Source organism: Mus caroli, chromosome 1 (assembly GCF_900094665.2).
Source record: "Mus caroli chromosome 1, CAROLI_EIJ_v1.1, whole genome shotgun sequence".
NCBI lineage: Eukaryota > Metazoa > Chordata > Mammalia > Rodentia > Muridae > Mus > Mus caroli.
This window is the reverse complement of record NC_034570.1, coordinates 117,977,079-118,000,793: the sequence shown is the minus strand read 5'-3', so window position 1 is coordinate 118,000,793 and position 23,715 is coordinate 117,977,079. Positions and strand designations below refer to the sequence as shown.

At 42.5% G+C, this 23,715-nt stretch overlaps 1 protein-coding gene across 1 annotated transcript in view; it reads left to right on the top strand.

Annotated features, from left to right (window-relative positions):
* Positions 1–23,715, top strand: part of Nckap5 (NCK associated protein 5) — an 805,148-nt gene that overhangs the window by 485,730 nt on the left and 295,703 nt on the right. The window contains 1 exon segment of the mRNA XM_029471137.1: positions 10,868–11,020. Within this exon segment, the coding sequence (XP_029326997.1) occupies positions 10,868–11,020 (153 nt within the window).

The following is a 23,715-nucleotide window of genomic DNA, read 5'->3' as shown; positions in this document are numbered from 1 at the left end:
TTGCAAGTTCAAAACCAGCCTGAACTGCATAGCGAACTATAGGCCAGCTGAGGCTACACAATGAAACTCTGTCATAAAAAGAAATAGGTATAAAACCAAATTAGCAATGCCAAAAGCTTTTGGAAAGTGAAGGTCATTTATATCTTATATTGAGGCTGTTGAACTTTGGGTGTCAGTTTACCTGCAAAGTTCTCTAGAATAAAAGACTTCTGGGCCTGCTCCCAGGTACAGACTCACAGGGGCCAGAGTTTGCCAAAGAATCTGCATCTGCCACAAGCACTGCTTATGTCCCTCTGCCCTTCCCTCTGTTGACTCCACAGTCATTTGCAGTTGGTATCAGAAGCCTTGAGCTAAGGATGTGTTAGTGATTTGTCATTGTTAGGCAAGCCACACACTAAAACATGTGAATTACAAGGTGGCCGTCAAACTCCAAGGTCATGTACATCATAGCTTAGTCAACTTCCACGTGAGCTCTTTCTGCAGTGTCTTCTTCCTTTTCTGATAACTGTGCTCAAGTTCATACTCTTCACTGCTTCAGATACCCATCTGTCATCTCATCCTGGCCATCACCACACATGCACATGCAAAGCCAGAAACAAACACACATATCCATACACAGAGAAGCATGAACACACACATAGGTTCATGTACAACAGAGAGGCACACGCTGCACCCAGCGATATACACACAAAGACAAACAGACTTATATACACACTCATATCATTTATGTATACCAAGACACACATACAGACACACACACACACACACACCCTTGAAAATAGCCTTTGACTTCCTGCTCAGTAACATTTTACTTTGTTAGCCTGGGAAGAAATTCTGTCACCTGTACTCTGTTCCACTCCACCCTCCAGCTTCATCTTCGGCCCCAACTCCTCCATTTCCTCCAAGTTTCTTTCAGACTCTCCCAGTTAGGTACCCACTTCCTACTCCTGGCCACCCTTCTTTCTTTCCTCATAAGCTGCCCTGTTTATCCTGATCTCAGTTCATCAACAATCCTGCACTTGCCACTCATGTGTATTCTCATATGACTGTAGCATGTGTGTGTATGCACATGAGTACAGGTGCTCATATACCTGTGTGCATGGAGGTCATAGGTCAGGATTCTTCCCCTATTAATCACTTCATTGTTTAAGATAGAGTTTCTCATTGAACCTGGAGCTCACTGGTTGTCTAGACTTCTTGGCTGTCAAGCCTCAAAGATCCCCCTGTCTCTATTGTTCTGTTAGATTGCTGGGATTACAGGAGTGCACCACCCTTCCGAACTTTTTAAGTGATTACTGGGGACCTGAACTCAGATCCTTATGCTTGAACAGCTAGTGTTTTTATCAGCTGAGTCATCTCAGTCTTATTTATATTTTTATACAGTGTCTCTCACTGGGACTGAGTGCTCCTACTATGATTAGAGTAGTTAGCTGGTGAGACTAAGGCACCTGCTTATCTCCTCCCTACTTCTGGTATTACAGGTGTGCAATGCCACGCCCAACATTTTGTGTGGTTTAAGGATCAAACATGGGTCCTCATGCAGGTACAACACTGTACCCTCTGAGCCATGATTCCAGCCCTCTGCATTTCTTTCTCTTGAAGCACCTGGAAACTTCCTCACTCTCTGTGCTGAGATGCCTGTGACATTTTGATTAGCAGCAATCTTACTGCATGGTATGCTCCATTAGAAAGGGGACCATGTGTGCCTTATACCTCCATGTCCTGGGCATTCTCTCCAGTGCCTGATTCATTACCGCTCATCAAATATTGACTGGATAGATAGATGAGTTAATTCAATCATGAAGTGAGGGAACCTCATGGAACATTGGAGTCCTACTGTGAACCTGACTGAAAGAAGCAAAGCACTTGAAAGTCAATTAAAACCCGTTTGAACATCCCAGCCAAGCACTGCATGATCATTTTCTTCCACATGTACTTTAATGTTTTTTGAGTCAGGGTCTCAGATAGCTCATGCTTGGCCTTGTTCTTGCTGTGTAGCTGGAGATCACTTTGTCCTCCCAAGTTTTGGTTTACCAGTATGCACCATCATATCCAGTTTATCAAGGGCTGGGGATAGAACCTAGGGCTTCATGCATGTTAATTGGCTACTTTACCAATCCCACATCCCAGCCCCTCCTCCACATTCACTTAAGCCTCCTACTTCATAGACTGAAGCATCATCTTTCGGCTGATGTAGAGCTAGGCTAGGCTGCCTGCTCCCGAACTAAATGAGCTCCCCGGACTGTGATTCCTCAGAGTTAACCCGAAGCAGCAGCGTGCAGCTTGCATTGATTGATTCTGTTTTACATAGGCCTGATGATGCGGAGTGTTCCAGAAGAAAGGAGGTGCCTTCCCTCACTGGTGAATCACTGCCTTGCTTACCACTTAGAGAAATGAATGGCTCTAAGGGAAGCGTTATGTACTGACAGGCAGGCTATGATTTAATCTCTTCAGTGCTAACTGAGCCCCTAAATCTTTACCTTCAAGGGGACGGGCTCGTATTTGTTGGTGCAAACAAGATCATGGCTCCAGCCATATATGAAATATGTGGGGGCAAGCATTGTTTGTGTAGCAGCTCCACTTCTGAGGACTCCACGGCTGGTTAAAGTCTAGAGAGAGAAAAGCAGTCACCTCTGGAACCTGCTTTCCCTCTTCACAGGCTGGTATCCTAACAAGTTGTCTTGCTTTCCTGGCTTGAGTCTGGGAAGTTGGTGGGAAGACGGTGTTTTATCTAGAGCTACAGGTTTCTGATCTCTGTCTTGTATTCTTGGCCACAGTTTTCCAGTGTTTCTCTCTGTCTCTGTCCCCCTATACACTGTCTCTATGCCTCTTTCTCTGTCTCTTTCTGCCCCTCTATCTCTCTGTTTTTCTGATAGTGTGCCTCTTTGTATCTCTGTCTCTCTCTCCCTATCTGTTACTCACTCTGATGTTCTTGGTCTTTGTCTCTCTAGCCATACCTACTTATCTCTCTGCCCGTGGCTGTCTCTGTCTCTCTGTAGCTATCTTTCCATCTTTCTCTTTGTCTTTCTCTATACCTTGTTATCCTCCATCTCCTTTATTGTTCTTTCTCCTTCTAGGTCTCTCTCTCTCTCTCTCTCTGTCTCTCCCTCCTTCTTCTTTTTTTTTTTTTTCTTACCCTAATCCTCTCCTCTCCTGGATCTTTAATTGGCAATTTTGTCTGATTTTGTGTTAGTTACACTTATGATTTGTTTTTCAAACATTGGCATGCTTTAATGGGTTTAAGCTAAATGTAGAAGCCATCCAGCCTGAAATGGGCAGCCATGGACTGGTGATGGGTGCAGCCATGTTTCCTGAGGGCCTGCCTCCATTCATTTTCGGCTTGCTTGGCCTCTTCTAGAAGGCCCCTTAGATTTGTATTCTTTTTTCAAGATTTGTTGCATTTATTTCTAATGTTTTTTTTGCATTTATTTCATTGTAGTGTGTGGACATGTCTGTGCCATGAGCCATGTGTGGAGGCAGAGGGCAGCTTACGGGAGCTGCTGTTCTCCTTCCACGTGAGACCCTCAGGAATCCTCCTTAGGTTGTCAGGCTTAGCAGTAGACATCCCTCCTAAGCAGTCTTGCCATCACACAAAAAAGAACCTGAACCATCAAAGCCTGACTCTAGAGCTGAGGCTTTAGTAGTTTTAAAAGTAAACTCATTTGTTTTTTTTTTTTAAAAGATGGGAAAAAAGAATTTCAAAAGTAATATCACTTGTTTAAAAAAAAAGATGGAAAAAAAAGATTTATTGAAAAATAGAGTTGACCTAACTAGAAGGCAAATTTAGGTTTTCAATCTAGATTTATCTTCTTTCCCAAAGTAGAATACATCTCACTGGCAAATAACTGGGGAAGGTGCGGGGAAAGGTGCCTAACCATAGTAGAATTGTTTGTAGGTTGGTGAGGTAAACTTCTGCCTCTTCTTTTCATTTAGACACAATCTCCCATCTCCCAGCCTTGCTTCCAACACACTATGTAGCTAAAGCTAGCATTGAAGTTTTGATCTCTGTGTTTTCTGGGGTTCTCTGGAGGAATAGAACTGGTAGGAAATATTTTTCCTATATGTAATATATATATATTACATATATAATATATAATATATAATAATACTATATATATACATATATATAGTATTAAAGTAGCTTACAGGCTGTGGTGCAGATAGTCCAGCAATGGCTGTCTCCTGACAGAAAGGCCAAGAATCCTGTATTGACCAGTCCATGAGGCTAGACTGGTCTTCAGTATACTCTGGAATCCTGAACAAGTAAGTTCTTATACCAGCAAAGGACTGCCTCAGCAGCAGGATAGATGAATTTGCCAGTAGAAGTGATGACAAGAAGGCAAAAAAGCAAAAGCTTTCGTCCATGTTTTTTTTTTTTTTTTTTTTAATATGGGCTGCTACCAGTGTGACTTAGACTGAGAGTTAAGTCTTCTCAACTCAGATGAACCAATCAAAGAATTCTTCATAGATATGCCCAGATACTTAGGTTTTAGTTGATCCCAAATATGGCCAAGTTGACAGCTAACATTAGCCATCACAGTCCTCCTGTCTCCCTGTCCCACATGCTGGGATTCACAACTGGCTTTAAGTCCTTGTCTTCTAGTAAGTCAGCTACACACTGATGGTCCAAATGCTAATGAGGAACTGAGTGATGAAGAGGTGTTTCTTAGTGGACTTCTCTTCTCTTCTCTTCTCTTCTCTTCTCTTCTCTTCTCTTCTCTTCTCTTCTCTTCTCTTCTCTTCTCTGCCCCGTGGAATCTGAGGGTCTCTGTCTGTTCCCATCCATAGTGCTGCCAACTCTGGCACACAGTGTCCCTCTAGTTCTTCCAGAAGTCCACATTCCCAGCCCTAGATGGGGCACCCACTTATAGCTGCAATGCCTTTCAGCTAGAGAGTTCTCTTTCCTTCCCTGCCTTGATCAGTGTTCATTTTCTTCTCTCTTGTCACTGAGCTTTGCCACAGGCAATTAGAGTACCATGATGACAGTCAGGTTCCCTAAACACCTTCTCACTAGGAAAGGGGAAAGCCCACTGTCCTTTCTCCTGCCATAATCCTTACTACTGAGTGTGTTGATACATTGTGTCTTGAGTTGTTGAATTGTGAAGATTTTAACATAGGAAGGAACATTCAGTTCACCTGGAGCTTTACATATGGGAAAAAGTGAGATGAAATGCTTGAGGGATTGCTCCAGCAAGACACCATGCTTAGTTCATAAACACTACAGCAGTATCAGTTCCACAAGGAAAGTATTTTGAGATCTGTATGAAGCTGCACATTGTATCCAGGTTTCTGATGGAACAAACATGGTAGTCTGAGCTACCGCAGGAGATGCTTTTGGTAAGCTCTAAGTGTACACCTCTCAGTGTCACTAACTGCCTGTCATTGCTATACATAGGCTTTCCAACTGGTCTAACTGCTTACAGTTCTATCTGCTGTACCTTGCTCCTCAGCATTTCCCATGGCATCAGTTGGAATGGTGCTTCCCTTACTTGGCCTCCATTTCTTTTGTTCCAAGAAGAAGTAAACTGAATTCATTTCCATAGCTTGCAAGACCCTCTTTGGTGTAGCTCTTTATGATCGTGTGTGTGTGTGTGTGTGTGTGTGTGTGTGTGTTTGTGTTTGCATGTGTGTGCAGGTACACATGTGTGTACAACTGTGCATATACACATATGCACACGCACATACATATTTGTAGAAGGCATAAATCAACATTGACTGTCATCCCTTAGATCCCATCTACCATGTTTGTCTTCTTTTTGTTGGTTTTGGAGACAGGGTCTCTGACTGATCTGGAATTTGCCAAGTAGGACAAACTGGCTGGCCAGCAGCGAACCATGCGCAGATCCTCCAGTCTCCATGAGCCCAGGGCTGGAATTATACATGTGCATCGCCATGATTAGCTTTTGTTTTACAGTTTAAGCTATTAAATATTCATGTTCATGAGGGTTTTATTTGTTTTATTGTTGTTGGTGTTGTTGTTTACTTATTTTTATTATTTGAGGATTGTTTGAGGATTTTAGTGTTAGTTGAAATCCCATCTACCCCCTGCTTTCCCCACCACTTTCTGCTCCCAACATCATATAATTGTCTTTATTCTTAAGACCCATTGAGTACACTTAGTGATAGCAGGATGGTAATGGGCATAGGGTATCTCCTGGAGCATAGTTGGCCTTTCAGAGAACATATCCCTGGAGAAACTCTCACTCTCTTAGCAGCCATTAGTTATCAGTCTTCCTCAGCCTTCTTCAGCCTTCCTCCTCTCTCTGGGGTGGGATTTTGTCTGGTTTGATCTTGTGCAGGTCTTATGCATGCTGCTATAGCCTCTGGGCTTTTGAACATGCTTTCTGGAAACGAACCACACACAGGTCTGTCTTATGCATACTGCCATAGCCTGTGTGCTTTATGAAGTGAGTTCTGGAAATCCACCACACACAGGTCATAATGCTTGCAAGGCAAGCCTTTTACGTACTAAGTCATCCCCCAGCCATGGTTTCTTTCCTGTTCACCTTCCTCTCACATCTCCTTGGCTCCAGCACAGAGGCCCTCACTCTCTTTTGCCCACAGGGAGAATGTCCCCTCTCCTCAGCATTTGCTTCAACAGTTCTTCTGCGTGGACTGTCTCCCCCCCCCCCCGCCCCCAGAGCCCACCCTTCTCATCATTTAGTAGTCGCATAGAAAGACAGCTTCTCAGGTGGTTCCATTCTGATGTCACCGAATTGAATCCCATACTGTCCCTAATTATACCCCGTCCATCAGAGAGAACTGGTAGATCTGTGTTTTCATAGCACTTGCCACTTGCAACAGTTCTATCACCCAAACAGTTGGCTTTCCATTTGTTTGTTTCCCAACATTAACAGTAATTTCACTAATTGTAAGGACTTGGTTCTGTTTTTCCCGTCTTGAGCACCTGGATCAATAAATTGTTTATGATGTTAAAAAACAAACAAAACAAAACGAAATGAAATGAACAAAACCCCAAAACCTCTGTGTACTGAGTGCATTGATGAACTGTGTTTGGACTCTGGTCAGGAATTTCTTTTCTTATGTTTTCTTATGACTGTGAAATGTAACCCTGTCCCATAAGCCCATGTGTTTAAACATTTGGTCCCTGATGGTGGTGTTATTTGTGAGTTTTGGGGATGTGGAGCCTTCCTAGAGGAAGTAGGACAGTGGAGGTGGGCTTTGAGGTTTTACAGCCCCAATGTCACTTGCTGTTTCCTCTCTGCTTCCTAAGTGCAGATACACTGTGGCCAGCCAGCTTCCTGACTCTGACATCATGGTTTGCTTTGTTTTGTTTTTACATTTTAGGCCTTTTTGTTGTAAGGTGGCTATTTCTGGCATCCCTCAAAGCACATGCTGGCAAATAAGGTAGCATTCATGAGTATAAAGAAAGCTAGGATGTGCCCTAATAAGGAAGTAGGGATGCTATATTTGGGCATAAGGGTATATTCCTGGGGTCTGTTTCAGTAGTAAACAATCAACAGTATGCATTTTACATAATAACTTTACACAGAATCACTCCAGAATCCAGGTGAGATATTAATTGCCTTGTAGAAGTATTGTGATGAAATTCAGTACATGTTAATTGAGTGTTCATGACAATGCCCTGGAACACAGCCCCTGTGAGTAATGAAAACCAGTTACCTATGCATAAATGCATGCTGACAGTCTTAGGTAGGGGATAAAAAGAAATTATCAAGACTTATTGAACATTAAGTGGCCCAAAGTCATTAGCTGAGCTGCTAAAGAGTAGATGTGAAATATGCCCTTCACATTCTAAGTTTGTTTGTGTTTTACTCACCGCACTAGGGTCTTCCCTTTTGTCTTAATTAACTGTGAAATCCTAACATGCGTGCATACATGCATGCATGGGTGTCCCACAGGACACAAATGGAGTTTAGAGAACAGCTTATGAGAGTTGGTTCCCTCCTTCCATTGTGTGGGTCCTGGAGATTGAACTCAGGTCACCCTGCTTCTTGGTAAGAGCCTGTGTGTGCTGAGCCACCTCCCTGGCCCTCATACTTGGTCTTAAAAGAGAAGCACAAGAATCTTTTTTTTTCTTCAAAGTTGAGTTGTTAACAAGGTGCGTTCAGTTCTGGGCTTTATCACGAGTTTGGAAGTCTGGCCAGTAATGAAGCTTTGAGAGTCACAGCTGTGAAAACACAATGGGCCCCTATCCTTTGTTCTTTCTCAGAGTATAACTTAAACTGGTCTAGCACTTACCTGAGAGGAACTCACATCCACCATGGGAGTGGACACATCTATTCATGGAATCTAATCATCACTGGTGTTTGTGTGTGTGTGTGTGTGTGTGTGTGTTTGCGCATGCACATGTATGTGCAGGTTTGTTCAGGGCCATCTCGTATCACATTCTTCAGGTACTATCCACTTAGGGTTTTTATTTTGTTCTGTTTATAACTATAGAAACAGCAGCTTATTCTTTGGCCTTCCAATGACTCCCCAGAAGTGGGATCACGGGTGCTACCATAGCTGACTTACTCTGTAGGATGTAGGGATGGAACTTGGGAACTTGTGTTCACAAGGCAAACATTTTATGGACTGAGTCGCCTCCCCAACCAGGCATCATCACTTTCTTCATCAACTGGGTATTGATTATATACAAAGATCAGAGATAAAACTATATTCAGAAATCTTCACAAAACAAACTAGCATGGATCAACCTGGTGAAGTGTTTTATACATATGTATGTTATACATATAGACATATAAGCTTTATATACATGTGCAATATAAGGTATACTTTTTTACATATTTCATGGTGCATTTAAAAAATGTTAAAGTGTAATGGATTCTTCAAAGCATCTTGGTGAAGGCAGTTTGAGAACTCATGCCTCCCCTGCTATTGTTTCCTTCTAAATAGATAACACGAGTTCCTTAAAGGTAGGGATTATCGTGTTTTGCTTTGGTATTTTTAGGTGATCTTAACTTAGTGCTAAATATAAAGAAGTCTGCCAGTAATGGATAATCCAGTTTAGGCCAACTGATTGGCAACCTGCTATACCAAAGCTTAGATTCTACAGTGTGTGTTGGGAGTTAAATACTGTGCTAGGATGGTTTTACCTGGTGTGTGATTGAGAGGCCTTGGTATATTACACAACAGATGGAATATTGTTCATATGATGCTCTCGTTTTTTCTTTTGTATACTTGTGTGTGATGGGTGTCTTTGTGTGCATATAAATAAATGCATACACAGCTGAGGGGGCAGAGGACACCTTGGGATGTTGGTCCTCAGCTTTCTCCTTGCTGGGATAGGATGTCTTGTTCACTGCTGTGTATGCGAGGCTAGGTGGCCTGTATGCTTCCCTGGAGTCTCCTGTCTCTGCCTCCTGCCTCACTGTAGGAGTTCTGGTAGTATAAACACCCAAGATTGTGTCTGGCTTTAACATAACTTATGGGAGATTAGAGCTCAGGGTCCCCCACTTGGACAGCAAGCACTTTTACCCATTCAGCCATCTCTGTCACCCATTGTATGGTGTTCTCTTGATATTTATTTTTCCCTTGAAAGCAAGAGCTAAGGAAAAGTCTCAAATTAACACTTTGAAACTTCCAAAAAGCTGTCAGAGACACAGTTGAGTGTGGAGCTTCCAACAGGGAGGCAAGATAAGACAACAGCACTTTATGTCAGCCTGGAGGCTGTACAACAAATCCTGAAGTGTTAGAAGGGAGACACAGGGGTCCTTAGAAATTGGGTTATTCCTAGCTGGCGTAACTATTTGTTTTGAGCATGCAGTTCTACCTGGCTGGAGAGACATATCACCAGGGCATGCACTTGCTCTGAAAACATAAAAAAAAAAAAAAAACCTAAGTTCATATCTCAAGAAGCCATGTATATGTCATATAGACATGCAGGTCTACCTAAAATTGCAGCTTTGAAAGACAGAGGGATACACACATATATATGCCCCCCCCACACACACACATGCAAACACCTGCATATATACATGCATATCATACACAAATAAAAATGGAATAAAAATATGAAATTACCATTTAAATTTTTATGATACTTATTTTTCCTTGAATTAATTAATCTGTTATATGTCCATTGAATTTAATGATCCTCTTTGCCTTTTACAAGTGAAGGCATCAAGACAAGTTGAGGTTTTCTCAGCTTAAAGCACAGCTGGATTGCATTGCGTTAATATAATTAAATTAACCATATAATTGTGCCTGAACCTTGGTGACCTCTGCAGATGCTCCAACTGGACAGATAATGTGCATTTTCAGATGTTGTGGCCCTACACGCATCTTCAGATGTTGTGGCCCTATAGCTCTACTTTACCAGAGTTTAGGGGGAAAACAAAACAAATCAAAACTTAAAAAGACAACTTGTAAGGAGGACTGGGAAAAACACTACAACTAATAAAGTACTTATTGGTTTAGCTTCATTTGCCAGCCTGAGGACCTTAGTTCAGTCCACAGGTCCCATGTAAAATGTTTAGGAATGGTGTGTTTGCTTGAAAACCCAATACTGGGGCCATGGGAAATGACAGAACCCTGGGGCTTGCTGTCATTGATTACGTGGTAGAGTTTTAGATTGATGAGAATTCTTGTCTCAATAAATAAATAAATAAATAAATAAATAAATAAATAAATAAAGTTATGGACCTCCTTCATACATGCACACATATGTGCATGTATGTATACATGTGAACCCTTGCATGTGTACATATTCCACAGACAGAATAAAAATCGACTGTGCCCACTAATATAAGCACTGCTCACCTTGCTTACTAGTTCTGTCTTTACCTCAGCCCAGGAAAGGTCCAGACTTCTCTCCTTTAGAATAGCTATATTCCAGCTGTAGATTAGTGAAAACAATGATTTTTTTTCTTTCTGGTTTCAGGAAGGACTAACTGAAGAAGAGAGAAAAGAGCAAGCAGCACTGGGTGACCTCCATGTGGTGGCAGCTGATGAGGACTCAAGAAGCGAGCACAGTAGTGTGGAGGAGAGGAAAGAAGACAGCAGACTGCTCCTGAAGAGACTGAAGGCCCTGGAGGTAAGCCACCCCACCATCCACCCACTGAGAGAAAAGCCTGTAGCCACTGGCATTGATTGGGAGTCTGTGTCTTCCTCTCTTCGTTCTCTCAGACTGATACAGTCACCAGTCGGCCACTAGAATCCATTCCTCAACACTGGAACACAGTTAAAATTCTCTGCACTGGAAAGGTCTTGACCTGATAAACCCAGCTCCATTGCCTTCAAAGGGAAAAAAGAGCAGAACAGCTCACTTCTAATCATAGTCTCTAAAATTGCAAGCACTTTAGGCAGGGAATGTAGAAAACTTGACTTTCTTCTCCTAATGCCTCATAACATGGATATGTGGGTGAATGAAGGAGCATAAGACCCAATAGTAGATACAATGGTTGTGAAAGGTATGCATATGCCTACATACAGATTTTAGTGGTATTTTTGATAGATACATTTCATTTATAAATAAGGCAAGTGTAGATATGGACAGGTAACATACATGTAGAGAGAACCAGCACTAAGGAAAGGGGTGTGAAGGAGACCTCAGTGCATCACAGCTCTCCAACAGGGCTCCAGATGATCTGACTTAGAGGTGTTTATATCATGTCAACTGTTCCTTCATCCATCTTCCTACCTGCCATCAGAGAACCTCATGCTTAGTTGTTCTTGTTTGAGTATTTGACACTCTAGGTATTTGGGATATGTGAGACTTAAGTGAAGATATTAGCTTGACCTATCCCAGAGGATCATTTGGAAAGAGTCTAAATGAGGGGTTGTATAAATTTGGTTGGACTTTGATATGTCTATGGGAAAATGTCTGGATTGCCTTGGTTGATCTAGAAAGTTTCAGCCCACTGTGAGCAGCACAATTCCCCAGACAGGAGGTCCTGAACTGTCTTAAAGTGAAGAGAGGGGGGAATGATATACAACCATTCTCTCTGTTCTTGACTCTGAGTGTGACTTGTACCCCTTCCACCGTGATATTCCCACAATTATGGAACATAACCTGGAACTATAAGTTGAAAATCCTTTCTTCTCTAAGTTTTGCTCTTTATCAGGATATTTTATCTCAGAATATGAAATAAAATTAGAACATCCATCTTCTAAATATACATAAAATGCCTGGAGATGTAATTTAGTGGGTAATGTGCTTGCCTAGCATGCTGGTAGCTCTGAGTTCTGTCCCTGGTATTGTAAAAAATTAGGTATGGTGTTATAGACCTGAAATCCCAGCACCCAGAATTGAGGCAGGAAGATAAGGAATTCAGGATCATATTTGATTACAAACTTCCAGGATAACCTGGACTGCATGAGAACGAGTAACAAAAGATAACAAGAAAACAAAGGAATGATAATTGAAACATAGTTCTACTGTAGGGTCCACAGAATCTGGAGTACTTCCATAATATGGAGAACCAGGATGAGGAGTGTGTGGCCTTGCTACCTGCTTACTGTCCACAGCCCTGCCTCTGATCTCTGGTATCCATTAGAAGAAGTGCTGGCCTTTAGATTCTTATTTTCTTAAAACAATGAGTACTTGAGCCAGATTCTCAGAATTTTGTCTGAATCCTCTAAAAGCTTCAGTAACCCAATTTATTTCTGTTTTTCTATCCTTGCTTGGAAAAAAATGAAGATAATAATAGTACACAACGTTACTAAAAAGCAGTGAGATTAAATCGCTTATTATGTCTACAATTCCCTTATACTTCCCATCTATGTTCCTGTTTTATCTCTGTTGCTGTGATAAAAATACCCTGGAGTCAAAGCAACTGAAGGAGTTTATTTCAGCTTACAACCCCAGGTATCAGTTCATCGTTTCTGGGAAGTGAAGACAGGAACTTCAAAGAGCTAGCCACAGCATATCCACCTTCTGGAGCAGAGAGAAGTGAACGCATGCATGCTTGCTCGCCTGTCTCCTTGTTTGTTTTCACATTGATGCCTCTACCTATATGTAGTCCAGAGCCTTACACCAGGGAATCGTGACACCCGAAGTGGGCTGGATCTTTCTACATCAATTAATATTAATAATGAAGTGAGTCCATGCCCACAACCAGTTCAATCCAGATAATTTCCCACTGAGACTCTTCTGAGGTAATTCTAGATTGGGTCAAGTTGACACTTGAAGCTAATCATAACCTCAGCCATGTGCTTCCTGTTCATCTGAATAGAATAAGTAACACAAACTTTGATTGAGAAGACTCAGGTACTCCACACAGACATTCCTGAAAACCCATGGGTGGGCAAAGGTTTTCAGATCCCAGGCAGAAGAACCATTGACTAGGGAAACATCTGGTTCCCTTGGAGGAAGGGGAAGGAGTCACCTGTGTCCCCAGGGGCTTCATACCTTGGTAGGTTTATTTAATAGATTTAGGAAACATTCTTAAGGGAAGTGGAGACTCCATCAAAGAGTATTAAGAACCCCCACATGGACTAGAGTCAGTTGGAATGAATTGCTACTTGTACTTCCATTGTTAGTTCTTAGTTAAGGACGCCAGTGAAACTGGTCTTAGTTCATCTCATTGTCAGGAGAACACTGTGAAGGACATTTTATTTAATCAAGCTAAGAGGTGTTTAAAAATGTCTTTGGCATCCAATGTTCTTAAACTTCAGGGTATACACATAATTTCCCCTTCCAAGAGAGCATTCCATACTGGGCAACAACTCTTTTATAACTTATGTCTTGAAGTGGCATTAATCCACATAGCTTCAAGTCACAATTTATTTTATTTTTTACATTGAACTGCTGTTACAGGAGAGTCATTGTTTATTTTTAAATTCTTTGTCTCAGCCGGGCGTGGTGGCGCACGCCTTTAATCCCAGCACTCGGGAGACAGAGGCAGGCGGATTTCTGAGTTCGAGGCCAGCCTGGTCTACAAAGTGAGTTCCAGGACAGCCAGGGCTACACAGAGAAACCCTGTCTCGAAAAACCAAAAAAAAAAAAAAAAAATTCTTTGTCTCATGTTAGTTTAACTCACTCCTTGCTCCCTGGGCTCACTCTCTTATTTTGTGAGGAGTCTGTGATTTTATTAAAAACATATTTATTTTGTGTGTGACAGTGCACAAGAGCAATGCATATGTCTAGGTAAGAGGCTAGCCTGTGAGAATTGGTTTTCTACTTCTACCGTGTTGGTTGTGGGAAGTGAATTCATATTGTCACCATATTAATGGTCCCCCTCCCATTGTTTTGTTAATGGTTTAAATTTCAGTGAAGGGAGATTATGCTAGGGTCTTAGCTAGTCCAGCTTTGTAATGTCTGTTAGGTTCCTTTGATTGCTTGCTACTCTTATCTCTAACTCCTGAAAGATGGTGTTGCCGCTATGTACCACACCCATGCCTATTAGTATAAAATGGATTTATTTTTTATTTACAAGTAATTGGGTTTTTTAATTATTTCCTATGTGTACTAAGTCATTTGCATAGCTTAAAAATTGTTTCGGCTAAATAACTAGCTCATTTTACTAAAGCTGGCCACAGATACCTATGTAGATTGCATCATTTTAACTAAATTCTCTTTGGAAAGACTATGGGGAAATTTTCCTAAAGGGATCCAGATACCTTGTCAATATTTTTTAGTGTTGTGCAGCAAAACTTTAAAGCAGCAAAGACTATTTTCTACCAATGTGCTTTTCAAGCAACCGTATTTGTATGTTCTAATGTCTTGGCCCCAATATGAGAGAAAGCAGAGGTGACAGAAGGCAGACTCTCCTTGGCCAGAGAGATGGCTTAGAGAACTAGGGGGGTTTCTGCCATGTATTAGGATCTGAGTTTTATCCCTGAAACCCACATGGAAGGAGAGACAGAGTCCCTCTGGTTGTCCTCAGACTTCCACCCTGGTGCCATGGTTCAGACATGACCACACAGAGACACACAGAGAGACACAGACAGACATAGACACATACATACAAATACACACAAAAGCAAGAAAGAGAGACAGGGAGTGGGAAAGAAAGACAGACAGACAGGCAGACCAGGCTCCCCAAACAAGTCTCAATGAAGTAGACAGTGTCCTAATGTTACACTCTTGACTGGTATGGCACCTGTGTTTAAAATGCTAATATGACTTTTAAAAACATTTAATTTACTTAATTAACAGCAACCTGAGTCATGCCAGAATAGTGCCTGACTTCAAAAACTAAGGAAGTATGGCCCAGGTCTTGCATGCATGGATCAGAGTCCCCACCTAGGCTTTCTGCTGAGGTTCAAAGGCTCTTGTGTTCTGGAGCAAAGAATTGGACCAGAGACATTCAGGTAGCAGGAGAGATAGACACATCTTTAGAAGAGGAAGATGCTGATGAAAATGGAGCTGAGAGAGCTGAGAAGCTTCAAGGGGCTCAGCCAAGAGATGGTGAGCTCTGAGCCTCCTGGGTCAGGTCCATATCAGTGTCTCCAGTGTTTGTAGTGAGCACGCTTTTCTCACACCCATGCTGATGTGTTTGTGTAGCCCCAGTGGGGTGCATTCTCCAGCCTGTGGCAGCTGGTGTCTTTTCTATGTCAGCCTGGATCGCTCCCTCCCGTGCCCCACTCACCTGCAGCATAAGTGCTTCATCTGCCCACCTTCCTCAGGACTGTGACCTTATCCTCCTGTCTGCTGAGAGAGGATACTTGCTTTCCTCTTTCCTTTCCTCAGCTGTGCCCAGCCCCAGCCTCCTGTGTAACTGCTTCCCCTGGATGGCTTTTTCTCACAGTCCAGCCCACGAAGGACAGTGAAATGGGACTGGGTGCACTCAGAGAGCTTCACTTCTGCCTGTTGCTTATCAGCCCCATCTCCTCAATTGCCAGCCTCTATCACAAAGCAAGGACAATTGTGTCCCCACTCCTATTCACTCTAGCAGTTCCCTGTCTGCTTCTGAGCCTGGGGCTATGACCTCTCACTTGCTTCTCTGGTTCCCTCCATGCCCTTCCAGTGCTCCACAAAGTTTCTTGCTAGCAGGACATTTTCTGTTCCTCCAGAGAAGTCCAGAGGTAGCTGTAAAACAATACACAGATACATAGACACGTAGTATCTTTCTGCTTTCTGCAGCTTTCTCAGCTGAGTGGCTATGATGAGCCATTTGCATATACCATGGAGAGGAAGCCCAGACCCTCTTAGACCCTCTGGCCCTACAGTCCAGCCACTATGGTGTGGGTTGATTGATTGATTGATTGATTGATTGATTGATTGATTTGGGGGGGTTAGGCTCCTGGCACATGCTAAAGGGAACTATTTGATAGTTTTATGTCTGTGTCCCAGAGTCACAAGGGCCAACAAGAGCCACATGTACATGCCCCATAGTGTTTTGGTGTATATGAATGTGATTCTGTGATTTAAGAGTTTGAGATTCCAAGGCTGCTATTTCAGGGACTGCTTACTTGCCTGCCTGCCATTACTGCTGTGTGTTTGTGTCTACGTGTGTGTGTGTGTGTGTGTGTGTGTGTGTGTGTGTGTGTGTGTGTGTGCAGGCCAGATGGCTTCTTTGATCCACCTTAGTTTTTGAGACAGGGCATCTCACTGAACCTAGAGCTCATCAATTCAGCTAAGCTGGCTGGCCAGCAAGCCCCCAGGGAGGCTTCTGTCTCCACCTTCCCTGCACTGGGACTATGGGGGTTGAACTCATATCTTTGTGGCATAGCAGGCACTTTCCAAATGGAGCCAAAGGACTGCTTTCTTTACTTGGAGAGAAACTTACCAAACCTTGTGAATTACACTGTTGTGCCACAGTGGTGGGAAGATTGATTCCCCCAACACCACTCTGTGGCACTGATTTCAGGATCCTTCTCAACTTACCCTCTGGAGTCCTTTGGCTGCATCTGGGATCTAGCCCAGTCTCTTCATGGAGTATTGGACTCAGCCTCAGGGTTTGTTCTTGGTGTGTTTCTTGCTATGTGTGATTCTCTTGTCCCCAGGGCCCTTGCTACAGCACCAACAGCCCTTCTCAATGCTCTAGACAAACTTAACACAAGATTCCACATCAAGATAGACAATCCCATACTTCTCACCTGCTACAGCGTTAGATTCCCAGACTCTAGCCAGGAGCAGAGTCAACCTGAGAACATTAAAGAGTTCTGAGACTCCACGAAAGTGCTGGTCTCTCAGCTGTAACCTCAAGTTTAGAAGAACGTGGCCTCTCATAAGAATGATTTATTTTGTGCAGAAAAGTATGGCGATTAAATATGTTAAGGTGAATAACAGCCCTTTTTCTAACCAATTATACCTTTCTGTGAAAGTTTGACAATTAAGGTGCTAAGCATAGGTTTTTGTTAATAAGTGATTCTGTTTAAAATTGGGTAGTTTAAAATAGTCATACTTGACTGTACATCACAGTTATTTATGGAACTCATACTGAATATCTATGCACTGAATAATCTCTATACACCAAATTCTGTTCTTAGCTCTAGGGAAGGTCAGAGCTTATGATTACCTCCTCAGTGGACAGAGACAGGAAACACATACTTAAATACTAAGCAAATAAATTGATGGATCAATTAAGTGGCTACAAATGTGAAAAATAAATGATATCATAGGAGTGAGTGTGAGATAGCTAGTGTGAGAGACACATAGCTTCCCAGGAACCCTATAGTATCAGGCCACTAAAGTAAATATGAATAATAAACAGGAAATGGCTCTGTGGGGATCTAGAAGATGAACATGGCAGAAAGAAGCAGCTGAAAGTATGGAGAAAGCTTGCAACTTTATAGGGACATAAGTCAGACCCGTGACCTAGATGGCTAGACTATGGTCAGGAATTCCTATAGATTTCACTGCAAAATTTCTTTCTTGGTCTTACTGGCATTGCACAGGGAGCCATGGGATTGGAGGTCTGAGTCTCGTGAGCTCTTCTGTGCCCACTTCATTTTCTAGTCTCCATTCCTTAGGAAATTCCAAGTGGACATTTATTAATGCAAGAACGGAACATGTACTAAAGCCATCCAGGAGTTGGGAAGAAAGGTCATAGTGTAAGAGTACTTGCTGCAGAAGCCTCACGAGAGAAGCTCATTATCTCCAGAACCTGGGTAAAACCCACATGCAGTGGCACACATCTCCATGACCACATTAAATCCTATAGGAATCACTGATGGGCTGGATGAAGTATATGAGGCGAACTGGACAATCAAACAACCACAGATTGTTTTATTCTCCACTTCTGAGAGTGATGTCATTATCAGAAAGAGGCCAGACTTGAAGGAGAGGTGGCTTATGGGAACTGGTGATGTAATCAGCCCCTTGTATGGTCCACCTTGGGACACATATTCAGCATCTGAATGACAGTGCTAAGGAGCATGATGGATACACAGAATTCAGGTTAAGGCCTGAATTATATTGGGACACATATTCAGCATCTGAATGACAGTGCTAAGGAGCATGATGGATACACAGAATTCAGGTTAAGGCTGCGAGGATGGATCTGAGCGCATCAGCACAGAGATGACATTCTGCAGGATGGGACCAAAAGAAGTCACTTGAGAAGTTCAGTGTGAATGTGGATGTGAGTAGGGCCTAGGACAGAGCCCTGGGAGCCTCTCCTGTAGTGAACTTGCAGAGCTCAAGGAGAGCCAGCAAAGGAGCCTGGGTAATGGTGTGAGCCAGTGGCAATGGAGTGAGGTACCAGAGAAACCTAAAGAAAAGGGGCAATATTAAGGGATGGAGTCCACTCTTGACTCCCTTCTTGTAACAAGCCTCTGTCTTCATAACCACACTGTCTTATTAGTTTGGCTTGGAAGGGAAAGAAGAGAAAGCACGTGTAGATGGCTGCCTATGTCTACTCTAACTTCATTTCTGTTGCTATGATAAAATACCGTGACAAAAAGCGGGATAGGAAGAAAAGAGTTTATTTGGCTTACAGTTCCAGGTCACAGTCCTTTAGTTTGTGGTAGCCAAGGTAGGAACTCTAGAAGCTAGTCATACCATATCCACAGTCAAAGCAAGACGTGAGTATGGCATCCTTGTGTGATAGTTGACTAACACTTCCTCAACTCTTAGACAGTTCAGGGACCAAATTGCTTTCAGAGCCAGTCTTCCCACCTCAATTAATAATCAAGAGAATCTCTCACAGACTTGCCCACAGGCCAGCATGTTATAAGTTGCTTCAGGTTGCCAGTTCAAACTGACCAGCAGAGTGTCTGCTTGTGTGGCATGTGTGCATATGTATCTAGAGGACAGAAGTTGACCAATGTCTTTCTCTGTTGCTCTCCACTATATTGTTTTGAAAGAGAAAACAAAACATGGAGATCAGTCATTCAATAGTCTGTCTGGAAGTACAGACCATGAATGCTCCTGCCTGTACACCATTAGCACTGGTATTATAGGCAAACCATCGTTCCTGCCTGGCATTTAGATGGATGCTGGGCATCTGAGCATCACCCTCATGTGTTGGTCCTCACATATAATCTACCTTCTTTTGAGGCACTCTACCTTCTTTCTCACTGGTTTTGAAAACTACTGGTCTATCTCAGCAGACTGACAAAGAAACTCTTAAGTATTCCCCTGTCTCTATTGCTATAACGCTAGAGTTGCATGCCCTCAGCTGTGCCTGGCCCCTTGTATGGTCCAAACTCGAGTCCATGTTTTTCCATAACAATCATTGTACTGACTGAGCCATCACTCGGGCCCTCAGTGGCTCCTTTGAGAAGTTTTTCTCCGAAATAGATTGGGTGTGGCAAGTCAGAATTAGAGGTATGACACAGAACCAACCTTTTAATATGTGGGGGTTTGATAATATGAAAAGTATTCAGCCGAAAGGTCAGAGTTGATGACAGAGAGACATAATCACAAATGTGGATGTGAGCTATGCAAGCAAGCAAGGAGGATGGAACCAGGCCAGAACCACAGCTTTTTTAAAAAGCCAAATGCCTAAAATACACCTCAGGAAATCTTAATTCTCTAAGTCTATGACGGAAACGAAACACCTGTATCCTTTTAAAACTCTGCCTGTGTTTCAGATGCACGGCCAAGATTGAGAGCCATAAATATCAGCTTTGCTTCAGAACAGTTTCTGTTGCTATAACAAGATACCTGGAGCTATATAACTTTTTAAAGTAATGACAGTTATGAAAGTTCAGGAGTTTGGAGGCTAAAGTCCAATAAGCATGGGGTCGGCACCCAATGAGGGTCCATTACTGGTTCATAATATATAGAAAAGAAGCAAAAGAGCTAGCCAAATGCAGGAAGGTCAGATAGGAAGCAAGGGACTAGCGAGGAGCCAGGCTTCCTGAAGACCTGTGTTATACCTTGATCTAAATACCTGGATTTCTCTTGGAGGTCTCCCCACCTCAACACTGCCACGTGGGGACCACGCAACTCTCATATGAACTCCTGGGGGACACAGTGGGAAAACTTTGAGAGCTGTGAAATGGCTTAGTTAGCTGCCAAACCTTATAGTCCTCTTGGCCATATCTACCTTTGACCCTTTCTTCCTTCATCTCTGGAGTCAGTAAACTTTCCTTCAGTCCTCAAACCTGGATTCAGAAGCTATTTCCACACATGTCCAGAGCCAGTAAGTCTGAGATGCTGAGGGCTGCTTGTATTCAGGAACACCATGGGGCAAGTCTCTAAATCCCAGCATTCTGAAGGCTCAAGACAGGGACTAAGAGTTTGCTGCTAGCCTGAGCTATACACACAGACCAGACCGTGTCTCCTTGTCTCAAGTAACTTAAATAAAGCACTAAGTGAGTAAATTAATAAATTGGTTTTTAAAGTGTTGTTGCTCCTCACCTTCCACTCTATTACTTCTTTTGAGACAGGAATTTATGTTAGGCAAGCATCCAGGAATTTTCTGCTTCTCATTTCACCATAAGAACTTCTGGACTGCACATACATACACATGATTTGGTCTGTCTTTCCATGGATTCTAGGGACTTGAACACCTACAGAGCAAGTGCTTTCCCCCAGAGTCCTCCCTTCAGCCTTCTGGCGTGTTTCTAAGTGTCTTATGGCCTGAGCTTTGTTTCAGCTCCTTGATGATGAGAAGAAAAGGCCTGTTTCTGCTTTTCTGATACTGATTGTCCTGTTCTCCCCTCCACTTTTATTCCACACTCTCCTCAGCAATAATCTAAGGAGAAATTAAGAGGTTCTCAATACCTGCCAGTGGTTGTCTCAGTAAAAACCCACTCTTATTTCCTTTCATCTTTGGGTTCTGTGACAATTTGCTGACAGGTGACACCACACATCTCTTCTTAGGGTGTATGGTGTGTATCTATCTCTTGATTATTTTTGCTTCCCTCTGGGAGTCACCTAGCAACAACACTGACATGGGTTTAGAGATAAAGACCTTCTTTTTGGTAAAGAAACTTATAATTAGAGAGAAAAATCATAATGTATGTGAATGAGTGTGTAACTTTGCATTAACTGGTTTCTGACTGCAAAGTGTTGAAGTCATTTTATGAGAACTTTGGAAGCAGGAAAATGAAAGATATAGTCTCTTCGATAAGCACACAAACTCTTTGTCTATAGACTCAATCAACTCAAGGCTGAAGTACTGAAAATTCTGTATCCCTATTGAACAAATGCAAATGGTTTCCTCCAGACTCTTCCCTAAGTAAAACAGCGTTGCAACAATTTACAAGGTACGTCTACTCTATTGTGTATTACTAGCAGTCTAGAAGTGACTAGAAATACGAGAGGTGCTGGGAAGATAATTCAGCAAGTGAAGTGTTGGTGATTCAAGCATGAGGACCTGAGTTTAGATCTAGGCATGGCATGTGAATGTACAACTGCAGTAATGAGGATGTGGAGAAAGACCTCTAGGGCTTCCTAGCCAATAGAGCTGAATCAGTGAATTCACAATTTAGTGAGAGACCATGCCTCAAAAAATGAAGTGGGGAGCAACCAAAGAAGGCACCACAAATTGATGTCTGTCTCCCACCTACATGTGCACATACTCATGCACACATACCTGCATGTACACATGTACACATCTACTGGAACACATATGTGCCATATATATGTGCATTTCATGTCATTGATATGAGACATCGGGACCTATGGATTTTGACATCCTCAGGATTGTCTGGAACTATTCCCCATTTGTCAGTTGCTTTTTTATTGCTGTGATAGAGTAGCCTGGCAGAAAGCAACAGGGGAATGCCAGGGCCAAGAAGTGGGAGTGGGTGGGTAGGGGAGCAGGGCGGGGGGAGGGTATAGGGAACTTTCGGGATAGCATTTGAAATGTAAATAAAGAAAATATATAATAAAATAAATAAATAAATACTTTCTTTTAAGACAAAACAAATGACCCTAGAGAATACAAAACAAACAAACAAAATGATAGAGAAGGTTACTTCTTGCTTAACTTTCAGAGGGTACAGCATGGGAAGGGAAGGCAGGAACAGGAAGCTTTGAAAAGGGGCAATAAACGTTGTTAAAGGATAAATGGCACTCCAGAGTCAACAGTTGTGGCTAAGGTGTTGATGGCAGTCACACAGATCAGAAGGGTACCCAGAGAACAGCTCACCTTTCAGCTGCAATAAGAGGAAACTTAGACTCAGAATAGGGCTCAATCAATCAGTAAAATGCCTGCCTTACAAGCTTAAGGACTTGAGCTGAACCCAGGGCCCACATAAAATTCTGGATGCAGTGGTATGTGTTAGTAATTCTGGCACTAGTTAGTGAGATCCAGCACAGTGAAAGACTCTACTTCAAAGATGGTCAATGCTTGAAGAATACCTGAAGCTGAGGAATGACTGAGATGTTTCTATGTCCTACACACATGTATACACATGTACACAGTACATGTCACACAGGCACATGCATGCCACACATACATGTGTACACATACATTCACATATATCCACACATAGTGGGGAGGAGGGGTCAGTCCATGGTCTGTTGAAATTATTTCAGCTATGTAAATTCTCACAAGAACCTCACAATGCTGTCAATTCTCAATTCCTTGGAGATAGTCTATTTAGAGTCTTTCAGTTAGACATTATAGCAATTCCAGCCTTGAGCAATGGGAGGAAAGACTGTGCAAGTAGAAAATCTCCTGAAAAATGCATAGAGGCATGGACTGCACCCTGCCAGGATGCTGCAGCCATTTTCAAGCCTGTGGTCCACAGACCTAGGGCCTGCCTTATGTAGACTTTCTCTCATTTAATGGCAACAAAGCACCCTGTCAACATTACCAGGGAAAGGAACATGTTTCTTTGTTATCCATACTACCAACCCTCCACAGCAAAGCATCCAGTTGGCTACATTTTAGCTTTGTGTAGAATTCTTGGCCTTTGCAATGGGGAAGATCTCAGTGAACAGTGAACCAACCATCCCACCATCTCCATGATGTAGAACACTCTTATGGTTAATTGATATAAGTGTCATAATTACCTTTAAGCTGACATGAAACTCTAGCCTGCATACGCACCTGCGTGTGTGCATGCACACGCACATGCACACACACACACACACACAGAGAAGCACATACATCTGCACACATATGAAATATGTTACCTTATTCCTGAACATTTATAGACCGGAGTTTTGCTAGATAGTATAGTTACAAAGACCACAGAATTTTTCATTGTCCTTGAAACACTCATAGGCTAAGGAAGAAGGAAAATATATAATGATTAGAGTTATAAAGCTGGTACACATTAAAATTAAAAAATAAAATGCGCACACAAGGTTCAGCATGTCACCAAGAAAACATGCTAACGGGATTCTTGGGAATGTAAGGAAATAAGAAAGTGCTGCTTGAGCACTGAGCCTTGGCCCTCATGCCATTTTTTCTAGAGAGGTGGTAGGAGGGACAGCTG